At 38.2% G+C, this 16643-nt stretch overlaps 1 protein-coding gene across 1 annotated transcript in view; it reads right to left on the bottom strand.

Annotated features, from left to right (window-relative positions):
- Window positions 1-16643, bottom strand: part of COL3A1 (collagen type III alpha 1 chain) — a 53979-nt gene that overhangs the window by 23823 nt on the left and 13513 nt on the right. Inside the window, exons 2-11 of the mRNA XM_021399257.1 lie at window positions 12655-12863; window positions 10688-10720; window positions 9969-10085; window positions 7262-7336; window positions 3971-4036; window positions 3384-3437; window positions 3115-3168; window positions 2346-2399; window positions 2137-2190; window positions 138-191 (exon numbers count right to left, since the gene is read on the bottom strand). Coding sequence (XP_021254932.1) covers window positions 138-191; window positions 2137-2190; window positions 2346-2399; window positions 3115-3168; window positions 3384-3437; window positions 3971-4036; window positions 7262-7336; window positions 9969-10085; window positions 10688-10720; window positions 12655-12863 — 770 coding nt within the window. The remainder of the gene's footprint in view (window positions 1-137; window positions 192-2136; window positions 2191-2345; window positions 2400-3114; window positions 3169-3383; window positions 3438-3970; window positions 4037-7261; window positions 7337-9968; window positions 10086-10687; window positions 10721-12654; window positions 12864-16643) is intronic.

Below are 16643 nucleotides of genomic sequence, written 5' to 3'. Positions count from 1 at the left end.
ATTCTTTTCATGGAGAGGTTCAAAGAGTTTCAATGCTTAATGGCTTTTTGAAAGAGCATAACATGCAAAGCATAGCTACATAAAAAGTAATGGAGGATAGTATTTACCTATTATAAAGATTATACTAGTTATTTTACCTTTGGACCAGGAGCACCACTGTCACCTTTGGCACCATCTTTTCCATCAAAACCCTGTGGGAATGGAAAACCAGATCTGTGAATAGTATTTCTCTTGTGGGGTAGAAAATTTGATTCCCCTTGGCCAAATATTGAGCTTCAAGTATATTGTTTCTCTTGATTATTTTAAATCTGAAAAGAATTGAAAATGCTTTTGAAAAATAGGAAGATATTTTACATGTTCTTCTAGAATTGCAGTAGCAAATAGAGATTTTTTTAAGAAAACACTACATGACAAAACTAGACTGACAGAGTATCTCTGTGTACATGGAATAAATTGTGGGCTCCAGTTTACACTGTTGAGAGCTCACTCTCAGTCTCATTTCAGCTTGTTTTCCTACCATCTCACAGATCAAGTATTGATATTAAAAGAGAGGTTTAAATACGGTTTACTGACTCTATATTATAAAAGATATAGTATAAATGCTAAATGCAAATATTCATTATTTCATTAGCATAACAGGTGCAAGCTGAGCGCTTAAAGCAGTCAATAGAAACAATTATTTCTAAAATGTTAAATGACTTTATAGCTATAATTGCTTACTCTTTGTTTTTGAAGTATAAAAAGTAGAAGTGATAAAAAGAACATTTAATATGTCTTCTTTGACTTTGTTTAATTTTACATACATTTATATTATTTTCCTTCATATTTAAAGCTATAACATTATAAAATTAAGAAAGTGTGACATGGATGGAATCAGAAAACAGACAGTTGTTTATATAGTAGCTATTAATCTAAATCAGGCTTTCATTTTTATCAGTACAGTTCATACAGTATAATGTTTAATTATTCTGGAGCTCCAATTTTTTTTATAACAATTATTTTTAGACTGTAATTGTCTTACACTTTATACAATTTATAATTAAAAAAATCTTATCACAGTAAGTTAACTAGTTGGCTGACAACATACTGGTTTCTAGCCACTAACCTTAATACAGTAGCATACATTGCCACCCTTGGTCACTCACTTCTTTTTTATGAAATGTTTTAATTCTATTTAATAACACTTTTATTAAGTGGTGCATAATTGCTTAGATTTATCATGTCGTATACCTATCTTTATAATACTGAAACACTTTCATGTAGACTGGGGTCTTGGGCTAAGTGTTGTACAGATGGAGGAAACAACTTTTGCTCATGGGATTTTATAACTTTAATGGCACTGTTGTATCAGCACATGAGCACAGGAGATTTTATATAAAGGAGCCTATTTTTAAAAATGAGTGCTATCAGCTACTGGAACATACATACTGAAACAAAGGAAAATTTGGAAATCACCACATCTCTATTTGCATTAGGTAAGAGCAGGTGTTTTTCTGGAACGCATGCTTTAACCCGACATTTTGTATGGGGCACTACAATTGAGGTAAATTGAGATAGAATTTAACAGTCTGTGCTGTGGAAGGTCAGATTTCATTATCCAGAAATTAGCTTTCAGTCCAATCTCTTCAATGGCAGTTGATAACTGGAGGAGCACAAAAGTGCCAACATCATAACTGGGATTATTTAGTCTGGAAAAGAAGAGGTTCAAGGGAGACCTTATCCCTCTCTACAATTACCTGAAGGGAGGCTGTGGCGAGGTGGGGGTCAGCCTCTTATCCCATGTAACTAGTGACAGGACTAGAGAGAATGGCCACAAGTTGCGCCAGGGGAGATTCAGATTGGACATTAGGCAATACTTATTTCCTGGAAGAGTGATCAGATAATGGAGGTGCCCACGGCAGTGGTGGAGTCACAGACCCTGGAGGTGTTCAAGAAACGTTTAGACGTTGTACTGAGGGATGTGGTTTAGTGGGAATTATTTGTGATAGGTGGACGGTTGAACTGGATGGTCTTGGAGGTCTTTTCCAACTTTGGTGATTCTATGATTCTATAATTCTATCGCTCACATTGAGCAACAGACTCCATGGCTCACGTATACAAACAGACTTCATTATATTCAGAATACTCAGTACTTACTCGTGCACCTTTCATTCCAGGCATTCCAGGCATTCCAGGGTGTCCCTTGTGACCCTAAACACACAAACACAGAAAGAAGAGTAAGTTAGATGCTTACTGTACGAAGGGCACAAACCACTGCTCATTATGTGTCATGTTCATTTGAGTAACATAAAATGGGAAAACAAATCCTGTCATTAGATGACTGCTTGTTGTGGATTTTTTCATACCGGTAATCCAGGGATTCCACGGTCTCCATTCCTTCCTGGTCTTCCTGGTTCTCCCTATAGAAAGAAAGTAAATTTTTGACTTCTTTGCTTCAGTTACTGACAAAGAACTGGAACTGATAGATGAAGGTTAGTGGAAATAAGCAGATGAAACTTCAACCAAAGTTTTTTTCTGCCTTCTGAAAAAACATTCGCAGAATTTATTAACTCAATTTTTGCGAAGATATTAACAAGTAATATATTTCAATCCACCCCTTAAGAAGAAGTGGAATCACCAAAAATAAACTTATTTTTCATGGTGAAACACTCAAAACGAACACAAACTAGTTGTCTGTCTCTCTCTGTACTATACCTATCCAGGACTCCCAGCTGTGAGTCAAAAGATGATTTTAAAAACCTTAACTCCCATAGCAAGACTTGTAGAGAGCAGGTAACGCCTTTATCGTCCTCTCATTTTTGTAACTGCTAATTTAATTTATTTATTTTGTACCTGATCAAAAACACATAATTCATGGTTAGAAGGTTTTTTGTTCATTTGTTTGTTTCCCCGTTAATCACATTGCCTGCTAAAATTGAAACATTTTTGCAATGAACAAATACCTAATGTAAGACAAATACAGTTTCTTACAGTCATGTTGTCTAACCAAGAAACTGGCAAGTTAAAAATTCTTAAATGCATTGCTATCAATGCACTCTTCTATCTTTCTATTTAATGAAATTTTGCTTTTCCCATTTTTGAATCTACAAATAATATAAATAATAGTGAACTTACATCTTTTCCTGGTGGACCAGCTGGGCCTATCATTCCAGCAGGGCCTGGAGGACCCTGAAGAAAAATAATGAATATTAAGTATAATGTAATAACATAATTTCAAATTAAAAATTCATTAGTTGCCAAAAAAGTTTTGCACACTTGACACAGACAATAGTAAACAGATAGGATGAACTGTCAGATTACAATCCACTTCAGCAATAACACAGAGATGCATGCTTGTAAGATCATGCCTTTGACATATATCCTGTTAAGTAATGTATACGTACAGAAGGGCCAGGTTGTCCTGGTTCTCCAGGGGGACCTTGGTATCCATTAGAACCCTATAATGCAGCAAAAAGCAGTTAAGACATGAACAATTCCATGCACAGTGCTATGGTGCTACTGTATTTTATAATTATCTCACAACCAATCAGAATATGCCTCTATGAAAACAGAATTAAAACTACCTTTCTAAAACCTCAAACCCTTTGTGTGTTCACTGAGTGCACACTAGCATTTCCAGTTTCCTTTACTTCCTGTGACATTTCTGTGTGAACAAACATTTGGGAATTTTGCAAAGGCTCATAGGCAGTGCTGTATTTTAAGGGCAAAATTCAGCTTTAGACAACACCCCACAGAATTGCAGTAAACCCAAGGCATACAAGGACTTAAGCACAGTATGAAGCACCCAGCTACTGATTCTCTCTGCTGAGATAACAGAGCCCCCAAAATAAGAGATGACATCTATCCAGAAAATTCTTCAGCTTACTATCTAGACTTAACAGTCAAAATTGTATATCTAGTAATTCTGACAGAGAAAAGGATAGGCTCAGATAAAAAGTCAGTCATTTATGAAAAGACTAATTTTACTTACAGGGGGACCTGCATGACCAGGTGGACCAGGTGGGCCACTGGGGCCAGGGGGTCCTGGAAAGCCACTCTATATTGCAGATTAAAAAACAGTCATTATATCAGTGTAATATAGATAGAAAGCTTAGTGCAGCTGCAATAGTCACCAACAACTGTGAAATAAATTTTTACATATGAATGATTATTAGTACTGAGAAAAATCCACTGTGACATGCACTTGGTGCAGTAAGTGAACTCTGTTTATGACCCTAGGACTGAATGAATTAAGGCCATATTCTTGTTGCTTGTCAGCAAAGCATGCATTTTTGCCAGTGAGCTCTTTCCTGAACATAACAGTGCAAAGCCATAAAGCATACTGTTGCTTGGACTAATCAAAGGTCTCAGAGGATGAAATTTCTGTATACTTAAAGAATAACCCAAATCAGTAGCACTGTTCCTTATTTAATGGGAAAAAAAATTGAGTAAAATGAGTAAAAAAGGAAGGAAGTTCCAAATTTGGAAAAAATGTTAATTTTTCTACCTTTAGCAGTAACAACCACAAAACCATTTGAAACAGAAAATGTGGGAAAATTATCACAGCGGTTTACTGCAGCTATTTGTGGCTCTTTAAAAAAAACACTGGCTAAATTTAATTTCTCATGGATTTGATACAGACGAAAAAATGAGTTATAGGAATTACACGAGAAACTGTGCTGCTGTACAACAATATATGCTATAGTTTAATATAGTACACAGCATGTTTTGCAGGACATTGTTACATGGTGTCACAGTAGGTCATGTAATACAGATGTTACAGGAAACTTATTTTCATAATAGAAGATTAATAGAATAGTTCTACTATAGCAGTATATGTAATAAAATATATTACTATACTGGACATATATGACTTAATGTTCTTTCACTGATTGTCTTTTGTATAAAGATGAGAATTACTGTAATAGTTGCTATTTTCTAAGTCAAAAAGTGTACCAAGTGGCAGAGCAGTTAGTGTAGATCGGGTTGCCTTCAATATAAGAATACAATGGGCAGTCCCTCTCTGTTAACTGTTGAAAAACCTTTGGCACAAACTAAGTCTGTATTCAACACGGACTGGAATCATCAACTCATCAGTTGCATTCCATTGATCAGACATCTGTCTACAAACAAACAGATATTATTCTTTTTCAGGGTGTACATTGTAGAGATAAACTTATTGTTAGGAATGGCATTTGCTCACTACCAGTGTCTTCAGACTGTGAATAAATGACTGGATTTTAGTTAGGATACGTGTACTGGTGTAAAGGGTCAAAGCCCATATGTGGAGGTTACACAAGCAAGTACAGAGAAATGGAGGTGTAAAATACAAAATCAGTCCACATGCAGTAGAGAGACACTGGAAAAATGGGAATGGAGATGGGTGACTGAGGAAAAACCAGGCATGGCAACCACCCACTGAAAGAAGTCAATACTACAGCTGATGTTTTTCATTTTATTATGCTTCTAGATTATTTCAGTTTGGATATTTATTAGAATCAAAAGGAAGAATCTATGTAATGTTAATGATAAATGTTCTAGGGACTTTAGTCACATCTGCCTGTTACTACTCCGCTACTTAATCTGCAGTCATGTATTGCGTGATCACAGAATCACAGAATTGCGGGGATGTAAAGGGATCTCTAGAGATCATTGAGTCCAATCTCTGATAAAGCAAGTTTCCTACAGTAGGTTGATGGATTTTGATTATCTCCAGAGACGGAGACTCTACAGCCTCTCTGGGCAACCTATTCCAGTGGTCTATCACCCTCACTGTCACCCACTGTCACCCTCATGAATACTGCATGATGCAATATAAAAGAACAGGTGACAGAAATGTATACACAATTCTGGTTGAAGAAATTCTAGTGTGACCAATTAAATCATTATTTAATTTCATTTATGAATTTGATTTAATTTAATTGAGATCAAAGTACAAGATGTCACTAAGCTTCTTGGGGAAAAATGCCAGAATAGAGAGGAGTAACTGTGTTAACTGAAAGGTAGCCCTGTTATCAGCCTGGTTCAGCACATCCCACATGAAGACCACAAGTAACAAAATGTAGATGATATGATAAGCTGTAGGAAAAACTGTAAGGAGCTGAAAAAAATAAATGAACAAACAAATGCAAAAATGAAAGGCTTAATAAGACCAATGCATGAATGATCACATTAGCAAATGAATGAGCTAGAAATAAACAGGTGAAAATAAAGGTACGAAAATAATGAACTACGGTCCAGTACAAAGAGCTGCCAGAATTAAGCAAAATTTATCTCATGAGACGATCTGATGGAACCCTGAAAAGCAACATGCTTGCTTGGGACTGTCTGGACATATTGCAACATGTGGTACTCAAACATTGCTATGCAGCACAAGGTTAGAAATCACGATTACACTTAAATGAAGCAGCAGCTCATTTCAAATAATAGCAATTCACTACATCCATCACATAACAGGTTGCCTGAATCAAAAAAGACACTTTCAGATGTCAGTGTGATATCACTGCTGCAAGAATGCTCCATGTCAGCGGTGGTGAGTATCTATAAATCCTAGTGCCTAAAAGAAAAGTTATGATTTTCAACTTTTACCATTTACTTTATATAGGAAACAAAGCAATCCAAACTTTAGCTCACTAAAAAAAACTTTGAAAAGCTTGGGTCAGGCCTAGCAGGGAGGTACAGTACACAGTCTGAATAGCTGTGGGTAAAAAAATTCATAAAATGAAAACGTGAAAAGCTTTCACTCCTGGGATGAAAATGAGATTATAGCAGGGCTTTATTTACTTGTTATCAGGCAAATGTGGGTTTTGGAAATGTGAGCAAGTATGGAAAGTCATACTGAGTAAAGACAAGATGCTGCTGAATTAATAAAGGAAGATTTGGCACAGTAGAAAAGGTAAAAATGCAGTGAAGGTGGGGGAAAACTATCAGGAGAAGAATACTAAGCAGACAAATGATGATGAGGATATGCAAAGGAGAAAGAGATAAATGCTTGGCTACTGTAAGAAAATGGATTACAGACAGCTCAGAAAAAAGAAGGTGAGACAAGGAAGAAAGAGAGAAAAAAGCCAAAGAAAAACTACAATAGATAATCTATAGCTACTTTCTAGAATCAGAATGTCAAGTAAACTGCTGTCTTACACCACATTCCATTTGCAGGCAACAATTAAATTGAAACTTAATTTGCTAAATTATAATCAGGATACACAGACATCCAAGGCATAATCTACAAGCAAATTTTTTTTTTTAATTAAAGGACAGAGAAAAGGCTTTATCATCTTACAATGGGCTGGGGAGGATAACCCATGCCAACTGAGCCAGCCTTCACATCATAGGAGTCATACTGTGGAGAGAAACTCTGTAAAAGAAATAGAGACAAACAGAAAAGAAAAAAAAAAGAGAGAGAAAAGATGTTTGCTACAAATCAAGTATTTTCATACATTTGTACAGCAAATGAATAGAATTAACTCATTTACATACATTATGTAGAATCATTCATAACAGTAGCCCAGCTAGCATCTTTTTTGGTCATGGAAACATCAGCTCCCTATGCTGTGAGCATACAGTTTTTGTCCTGACAGCTGGACATCAGCTGAACCCAAAAACTGTCATTATCTCCTCTTTTCATTCTTCATCATCTCTCTTTCACCTCTAACTCCCCTCACCCCCAATTTTCTTTGTTGGACTTAGTTGTCTCACAAAGAAGTTGATTAAATATTTTCTTTTGCACAAAGATTCCAATAGTCTATTATTAAAATATCTTTTATCTGTGGCTAATGAATGTGTCATTTTAGGGTATTTTGTAGCAGAAAAATCTCTTGCCTGTGTATAAGCCTATCCTTCTTTGAGTTACAAAGAAATTATTTTACCTCATGAATGGGAATTTACACACCCCAAAAATGGAATGTTACACATTTTTTCTTAGTGCCATTTTTCATCTTTTCCTTTCTCCCTTTACACCCTTGATAATTCAAGAACAGCCCTCACTTTTGAGGCCAGGCAGTAGAGCCTCAATGTTTCTGACAGTTTGTCTTGAAACCAATTAAGTTCAGTTGAAAGTATGGAGAGAAAACACGTCTTGCGGGGCTTTGTGACAGCAGATAGCATCTCTGACATGCCCATTTACATAAAATACCAATGAATTTTACAGTCAGTTTTTTAAGGAGAACCTATGTAAGCCTTTTATTTGACACTGATTTTGTTCAGATGTTGGGGAACTTAGCTGAATGATATGGCATTAATGCATGTATGTGGTTGAACAGAAAAGTGTGAATATAAGTGAAGTTCTGTCTGATAATTCAAACCACCTTGGACCCAGCATTTCCACTGGCCAGGTCCAACAAGGATCCTTTGCTACTGATATCAGTCATTGCACTGGGTTTCAACACCATTGGAGTAGGAGAATAGTTCAGTCTCTCTTGTATCTGCATCTGCCAGGTCCAAAGTGATAGCTGTCTTGTTACATTATTGTGATGTCCACTGAGGGTGGTTAGCTAACCTATTACACTTCTCTCCACTGCCCAGTCCTTACACAATTGCTTTCAGAATTAAAAAAAAAAAAGAAGAAGAAGACATCTTTCCTTAGATTTTGGCTCACCTGTGAATGGGAACCATTTGTAGAAGCTATGAATCATGGCCTATATTCAAAAGGAACAATTATTTTATCATAAACTTGTAACAGTTTTGCACTAAAGCAACACCATCTCGTAAAGCTGGTCTTGCTTGATTGCTTGGAAGACAATCAGACCTCTTCACTAAGTGCTAACTGTGAATCAGCAACTTAACAAATCCAGCTGCACAGGATCTGCAGTTTAAATTCTCCATGATGCAGCACAAATCACTTAAAATACAACAAAGAACACTGCCACATACCAAAAAAAAATTAAGATGAAGAAAATGTTTAATTCAATTAAAATACATTGCTGAGCATAGCTACCAAGTCTACTTGTGCCTAAATGTCATAACTAATTCCCTAGAAGATGGATTTTTAGATATCTAAAGCTGAAACCACAATACTAAAATGTCCTGATTAGTCAGGTAATCCTGGTAGAGTTCATGCCATACTGGGGTCACAGGGTTTCGAGCTGTCACCCCACCAAGACCTGAGGAGTTCTTTTGCTGTGTCTGCTGAACTCTTCAAAAGAGAATTTAGGATTTGGTGGGCCAGAAATAAAGAGACAACACAACAAATAGCAACCAAAATGGCACTTCTCTGCAAGCAGAAGACCTGAGCTTCAGCCTAGTTGCCTGGGGACATTTCTTTTTTAAACATGCATTGAGCAAAATAAAGGAAAAGGAGAGAGATCTCTAGTCTTTATGCTTGAGGGAACATACTTTCTCCAGCACACAGATCAGATTATTTCTGAGTCATTTAAGACCATAATCAGATCTGACACCGGAAGTTTTAAAAAATAAGATAAGACTGAAATTTAATTGCACTTCAGCGAAATCTCACGGGAAAAAAATAAACAAAAACCCAAACCCTGACTGTTACTCAGCTGAGTTTTTCAAAGGCACAAATTAGAGACAGTTGCCTTTGAAAGCATGGTATGTGTGAAGGTACAATGAATAGGTTCTTTACTGTTTTGAAAATCTCCCTGCTATGTATTTTTTAAAACAAAAATAATGGGGACAATACTGTGATTCACATGTTACAGGATGTCTCCTACTACCAGTTCACCACAAGCCTTCTGGGTAAAATGAAGCATCAAATTCAATGAAATGTTCCTATTAACTATATTGTGCATAAAATTTCTCTCAGATATGGCAGCTTTTCAGTGGCAGACTCCTATTAACACTGTGCTGATTTACCTGCCTGATGGTTTGCTGAGGACTGGAAAAGGCTGAAAGACACCCAAGATTTACTCCCACCCTATTCACTCCTTATTCATCTCTGGAAATCATCACCAGGCTAACAGAGCCTAACTTTGGCAAAGGCTGGGTGTTACTCATGAGCAGCAAGATAGAAGCTGATCACCGTGATTACTTACACCTCCAGTGATGCTGGGACATGACTGGCAGATACCGGGGGGACCGGGAGCTCCGGGGCTCCCTGGCTGTCCTGGGGGCCCAGGGGCGCCAGTTCTGCCCGGAGAACCAGGAGAGCCCTGCCAAGACACAAACATAGCAGGTATAGACATCAAGGCTTGTCTCAGAGTGTGAGGGCATTGTGGGACGAACACTTCAATTCATAGCAAAGTATATGCAATTGGGGTGGGAAGTTTCCTCTATGAAGCATAACTCGGCACACACTTGATCATTCAAGAAGGAGGCAGACAATAGGCAAAATTCACATGATGAAAAAATTATTAGCAGCTAGAGCCTTAATGCAACCTAAATTTGATCAAGCACATTAGAAATATTAAACTAGTCAATTCCTGAATGTGAAATTAATACTGCAAGTAGGATCTATGGATATTTTAAAAATATAAAATAAATAAATATTATCAAAATAAATACATAAAAAAAACAATAACAAGTAATACAGTTTGAAGTAAGCTCTCTTCTCTCTCTTTTTCTCCAATCTGAATGATTTTTGTTGAAGCTAAGGAGATTACTTCAAAGTAACTTTAAGGCAGACTTGAGGACAATGCAGACATCAAGTAAAGCTGGGTATCTCAGCAGTCAGAATGGGATATATAGCATTGTAAAAACTGGCTTTTAATTTTGTTAGGTTTCTTAGGAAAAATAAAAAAAAACCTTTACTTACAGGGTCTCCCTTAGGGCCTTGTGCATACGGAAGCTAAAAGAAAAAAAAGGAAAACTAATTAAATTGAGAAAGAAAACCAAAATCAAACTGAAAACTGATTACATGTATATGAAACAAGATGAAAAGACATTTTAATATTGGAATATAGTTTTATCAAACACATTTTGTTTATTCTTGTTCAGCATATTTAGAAGCAGAGGTTTTTTTATGGTTTTTTTTTTTTGGTCAGTCTACCATCTACATTTTTATGGTGCATTCATAAAGTGTGTGCATCTGCTCTAGGTAAAAACCTAGCACTAATGAAGTCAGCAGAGTTTTGCCACCGAATGCAATAAGTCTATACGGGACAGTTTTCTTATATCCTTGTCAGTCCACTAAAAAGCATGTTAATAAATGTAATGATGTAGTTAATTTTAACTTTCTTTCAGACCTAATCTTCCAGATTATCTATTTTTTTCAGTTAATGATTAATTTATAGATTAATATCTGGATTCTTAATTCATATTTTAGAACAGTTTTTTACAAATTCAGCTGATAGAGATATCAAAGGATATTCAGCTGATACTGCCTCGGATATTTCAAGTTGGAGTTTCCCCATCCATTACCCAAGGTCAACAGGACAGCTTCCACTGTGCTGACCAAACTCTCATAAAGCAAAGACTGAAGAAAGTAGCCCACATGTGTTTTGTTATCATCAACAACAGAACTGATTCAATAGGGTTTGAACCTGCTTGAGGATTCCAGTACTGAAATAAAAATCCTGCACTCTAGGAGCTGACCAGAAAGCAGCTCCTAGACCTGAGGGAGAGGAAACTCTGCTTGAATGTCCATCATGCTTGTGTGGACCACTCCTCTGCACCATTACAAACTTGTCAGTGAAGTAGCTCAGGGAATTCTGGAAGATGTACAAATGCACTACCATAATGCAAGCAGCACTAGGTGACAGGTTTGTACGTGACATTTCATGTTTAAAAAGATACACTATTTTTAGAGCTGTAGTTGTGCATCTTCTGCCTCTCTCTTCTGCCTACACAACTCTTTCAGCCTCTTCTTTTTCTCTTACACATAGTCTCTTCTCTCTCCCACGCATGCACACAAATGCAGAAGATCACTTTACAATGATCTGTATTTCTTATTCATGCTGAAAGTGGGAATATTGAAATGCTGACAGATCATTCAGCCGAAACTTGGAAGCAGCGAAAATCCCAGGAGCCTGTCTCAATTAAATACCCGCATAAGAATCTTTTTGAGTCTGTAGAAATTGACATGTTTCAACTTTTTTTAAATACCTTTTTCTAAAGATCTCATGGATCAAAAACAATCATGAAATGTTCAGATGATCTTTGAGTATCTTCTACAAGGCAGACCTTTGTTTAGCTAGCTTAAGCTAACAGTTTAGGCAGGAGACTTGGCATGCACTAATTACAATGCATTCACTCACACAATAACTCTGTTAAAGTAAATTTAATTTACTATATGATGATATAGAATTGAGATGATAAGAAACACAGGCTTGAATCATGCTGTGAAAAGTGTGTTGGCATTAATTTCCTGAATATACCTTGGGCATGATATTAACAAATAAGCTGTTTCCTTTATTCTTATGCTTTGTCATAAAAAGAAAAATTTAATTGCTCATCATTGCCTTCTGTTCCTTTCTTCTTGTCTCTGCCTGTTGGTGATGTAAAAGTGGGCTGAAGGACTTCATGCTTTTAGCTGCATGGTCCAAGGGGCTAACAAGTATTTTACTAGATCTGGTACCAATCCTCTCCTGGAATACAGATGTAGTGAAGTATTCTTGAATTTACCAATACAGAGAGAAAACAGTGAAAGTTCAGGCTGTTCTTCATTTGTTTTGGCAAAATTTGCCCATTTTAAGTATTTGCCAGGGGTCAGAAAGTGACACACTTTTTATTTAAACAAAAATCAAAGTTGGCAACACCAAAATAACCATATTGAGAACTTACTTTTGTAGGCTGTGGTGTTGTCTGTGGGCAAACTGGACAGCATTCTCCGAAGGGGATCTCTGGGTTGGGACAGTCTAACTCCTGGTCATCACAGATGATGTCATCACAGAGAACAGATCCAGAGTCGCACACGCAGATTTGGCATGGCTCTGGTTTCCAAACATCCCTGTCAGCATATTCCTGCCCAAGATGGGTACATCCTCCTAGTACTATAGGAAAGAAAGACAAAGTCATGTTCAGTATTATTTCAGGTGTGTTTTCTAAATCAAAGAAGCATAACGTGAAAGCTTTCAGATAGCTTGTTTTATTTTCTACTGCAATATAGTTTATCTGTGCGTGGTAAAAGCTTCTCTTTGCACACTGTGAGGATCTGTCACATTAATTGCAGAGTCTGTTCTGAATCTATGAATAGGTATCAACAGAAACCTCCTGGAGCTGAGCCAAAGCCTAATTAAATCTGTAATAATCTTTCGAGTAATTTCAGTGTCAGACTGGATAATTATGTAATTAGCAACTGAATCCTCTTCTGCAGATAAAAAGCAAATGTGCCAAATCTCTTGGATGAGTGTATCATTGGCATCACTGTGCCAGCATGAGCACTTACACATGGATGCAAAATAAGTGGTCTGTCTAGCATGAGTTTCATTGCTAGCATCTTGCATTAATAGAGAGCATCAAGCATTTTCAAAATGGTTTTTGAAAGCTGACATATGCAATAGATCTAAAAGAATGCTCACATTAATTAGCCAAATGGTTTGCCACATACTTGTCATCTGCATTGCTCAAATGCCTTAAGTCTTTGCATTTTTGGAAAATTGTTCATCTGTAATATTCATGTCTTTGTGAATTCCTTCCAACAGCTATTCTACTGATCAAATTTGTTGTAATGAATTTGAAGAGACTGGTGAAAAGCAGCATTAAACATTAAACTTTGGGTTTGTATATTTTTTAGGAAACCGAATCCAGAAACCCTAGTCATTTAATAAAGCAATATAAAAATATCTCCATAAAGTTACCTAAGTTCCTTCTATGTTCTACAGAAATATTAGAAGCCTGAGACTGCAACTACAGGTATCAGTGAATGCTTTGATAAATGGAAATTACTTCCATGAATGATTAAAAATAACTATGCAAACACAAAATGATGGAGAAACAGCTATTTGTGTATGTACATGATCCATAAAGCTATGGTATTATAAAAAGTTGCCTTACTACATATCATTCTTCAAAAAGAAAAAAAAAAAAAGATGCCAAAACACATAATTCAGAGCTCTGACATTAAAATTACCTCTGGTTCCACATGAAAAATTCTGAATTCCATCAAGTTGTTGTAATGGAAGAAGACAGTCCAAAAATATACTGCAGCCCATCACCATTGGTTATGCAGCCCCATTTTCTTTTCTCACATGCAGCACCTTTCATTTCTGTTACTGCACTTTTTCACTACCACTTCAGCACATTGGTCCAATTTTCTCTTTATACTGTTTTTCTTTCTCTTAGTCTTTCTTGGACTCTATTTCATACCCATGCTCAGTGGCAAGTACCCACTTCTATATATCCCTCATTTCTCATCTTTTTTTACTTCTTCTTTTTCCCCATTTTCTCTACTCAGGTCCATCTTTCCCGTAATATGTAATCTCCCTTTTCATCTTCCCTTCATTCTCCTGTCATGTACCTGAATAGTCTGTGTAGTAGGCGGAGAATCTGCGCACGGGATGTAACACAGTAGGACCTCCCCTGCTCTGTTAGTAGGCGTAGACGATGGGCGTTAACAAAGCTAACAAGGCTATATAAGACACTGTAAAGTTACAATAAACGCCATTTTGCTGCTCATCAAATTGGTGTGCACGTGCAGTGAGTGGTCGGGGACGGGAAGTCCTTACGGGCAGGGCGACAAGTGAACGGAATCGGATGTGGTGAAGACCACAAGTCTGCTTACTTTTCTGCCCTGTATTCAACTGAAATTATTTTTCCAGATCATGCATCTGACTCAGCTGCTTTTCCTTGTCACTGTTGAACTGACTTTCCCCTTTGCATCACCCATCAAGTTCTTCTCCTCCTCTTCCTCTGCTGAGATTGCAGAGGAAGACAATGGGGAAGGCAACCAAGACCTCTTGGCAGGCTGAGAGGTGGTGAAGTACATCTGATTTTCAGCACACAGGGTCACAGCATCAGAAGACATTATTTAGCAGCCACTACGTCTGGTAAGTACAGCAATTATTTCACAGTAGAATCCTGACATCTTTAGTCTTCTGGGCTAGATTTAGTTTTAGAAAAGTTGCTTGGTTTCCCAGCTCTCACCCTGCAGAGTCATGTCAGTGGGTCTCACGTAAATAAACCAGTTACCTCCTTGATTAATTCCCCACTGTCTCTCTCTGTGGTCAGACTCCCCATGTCTGCCAGGACCCTGAGCCTCTAGGTGTGGGTGAGAGGAGCAGATTCTGTCCCACTGTAACAGTGGAACAAGTCTGACACCTCCTCATGAAACTGAATGTATATAAGTCCATTGGGCCAGATGATATGCATACTAGGGTTCGGAGAGAGGTGGCTGATGTGGTTGCTGAGCCGCTCTCCATCATATTTGAAAAATCATGGCTGTTGGGTGAAATCCCCAGGGACTGGAGAAAGGGAAATACTACTCCCATTTTTAAGAAAGGGAGAAAGGATGGCCTGGGGAACTACAGGCCGGTGAGCCTGAGACAGCCAGCATGGCTTCACCAAGGGCAGATCTTGCCTGACCAATTTGGTGGCCTTCTATGATGGAGTGATGGCATCAGTGGACAGGGGAAGGGCAATGGATGTCATCTACCTGGACGTCTGTAAAGCCTTTGACATGGTCCCTCATCACATACTTCTCTCTAAATTGGAGAGGTGTGGATTTGAAGGATGGACTGTTCGATGTATTAAGAATTGGTTGGCTGGTCACAGCCAAAGGATTGTGATCAATGGTTCTATGTCTGGGTGGAGGCCGGTCACACGTGGTGTACCCCAAGGGTTGGTCTTGGGACCAGTGTTCTTCAACATCTTTATCAATGACATAGACGATGGAATCGAGTGCACTCTCAGCAAGTTTGCAGATGACACCAAGCTGAACGGTGCAGTCAATACATTGGAGGGAAGGGAAGCCATCCATAGGGACCTGGACAGGCTGGACAAGTGGGCCCATGAGAACCTAATGAGGTTCAACAAGGCTAAAAGCAGGGTGCTGCACTTAGGCCAGGGCAATCCCAGGTATTTATACAACCTGGGGGAAGAAGTACTCAAAAGCAGCCCTGCGGAGAGGGCCTTGGGGGTCCTGGTGGATGAGAAGTTGAACATGAGCCAGCAGTGTGCACTTGCAGCCTGGAAGGCCAACTACATTCCGGGCTGCATTAAAAGAGTGGCCAGCAGGGAGAGGGAGGTGATCATCCCCCTCTACTTGGCTCTTGTGAGGCCCCATCTGGAGTACTGCACCCAGGCCTGGGGCCCCCAGTACAAGAAAGATGCAGAGCTCTTGGAATGGGTCCAGAGGAGGGCCACTAAGATGATCAGAGGGCTGGAGCACCTCTGCTATGAAGAAAGGTTGAGGGAACTGGGCTTGTTTAGTTTGGAGAAGGCTCTGGGGAGACCTCACTGTGGTCTTCCAGTACTTGAACGGAGAGTATAAACAGAAGGGAAAATGACTGTTTACATGGGTTGATAGTGATAGGACAAGAGGGGATGGTTTTAAACTGAGACAGGGGAGATTTAGGGTAGATATTAGGAGGAATTTTTTCACTCAGAGAGTGGTAATACACTGGAACAGGTTGCCCAGAGAGATTGTGCCACATCCCTGGAGGCATTCAAGGCAGGGCTGGATGTGGCTCTGGACAGCCTGGTCTAGTGGCTAGCGACACTGCCCATGGCAGGAGAACTGAAACTAGATGATCTTTGAGGTCCTTTTCAACCCAGGCCATTCTATGATTCTATGATTCTATGATTCTATGATTCTATGATTCTATGATTCTATG

Source organism: Numida meleagris, chromosome 5 (genome assembly GCF_002078875.1).
Source record: "Numida meleagris isolate 19003 breed g44 Domestic line chromosome 5, NumMel1.0, whole genome shotgun sequence".
Classification (NCBI taxonomy): Eukaryota; Metazoa; Chordata; class Aves; order Galliformes; family Numididae; genus Numida; species Numida meleagris.
Note: the sequence above shows the minus strand (reverse complement) of the source record. Positions and strands in the feature narration are given on the sequence as shown.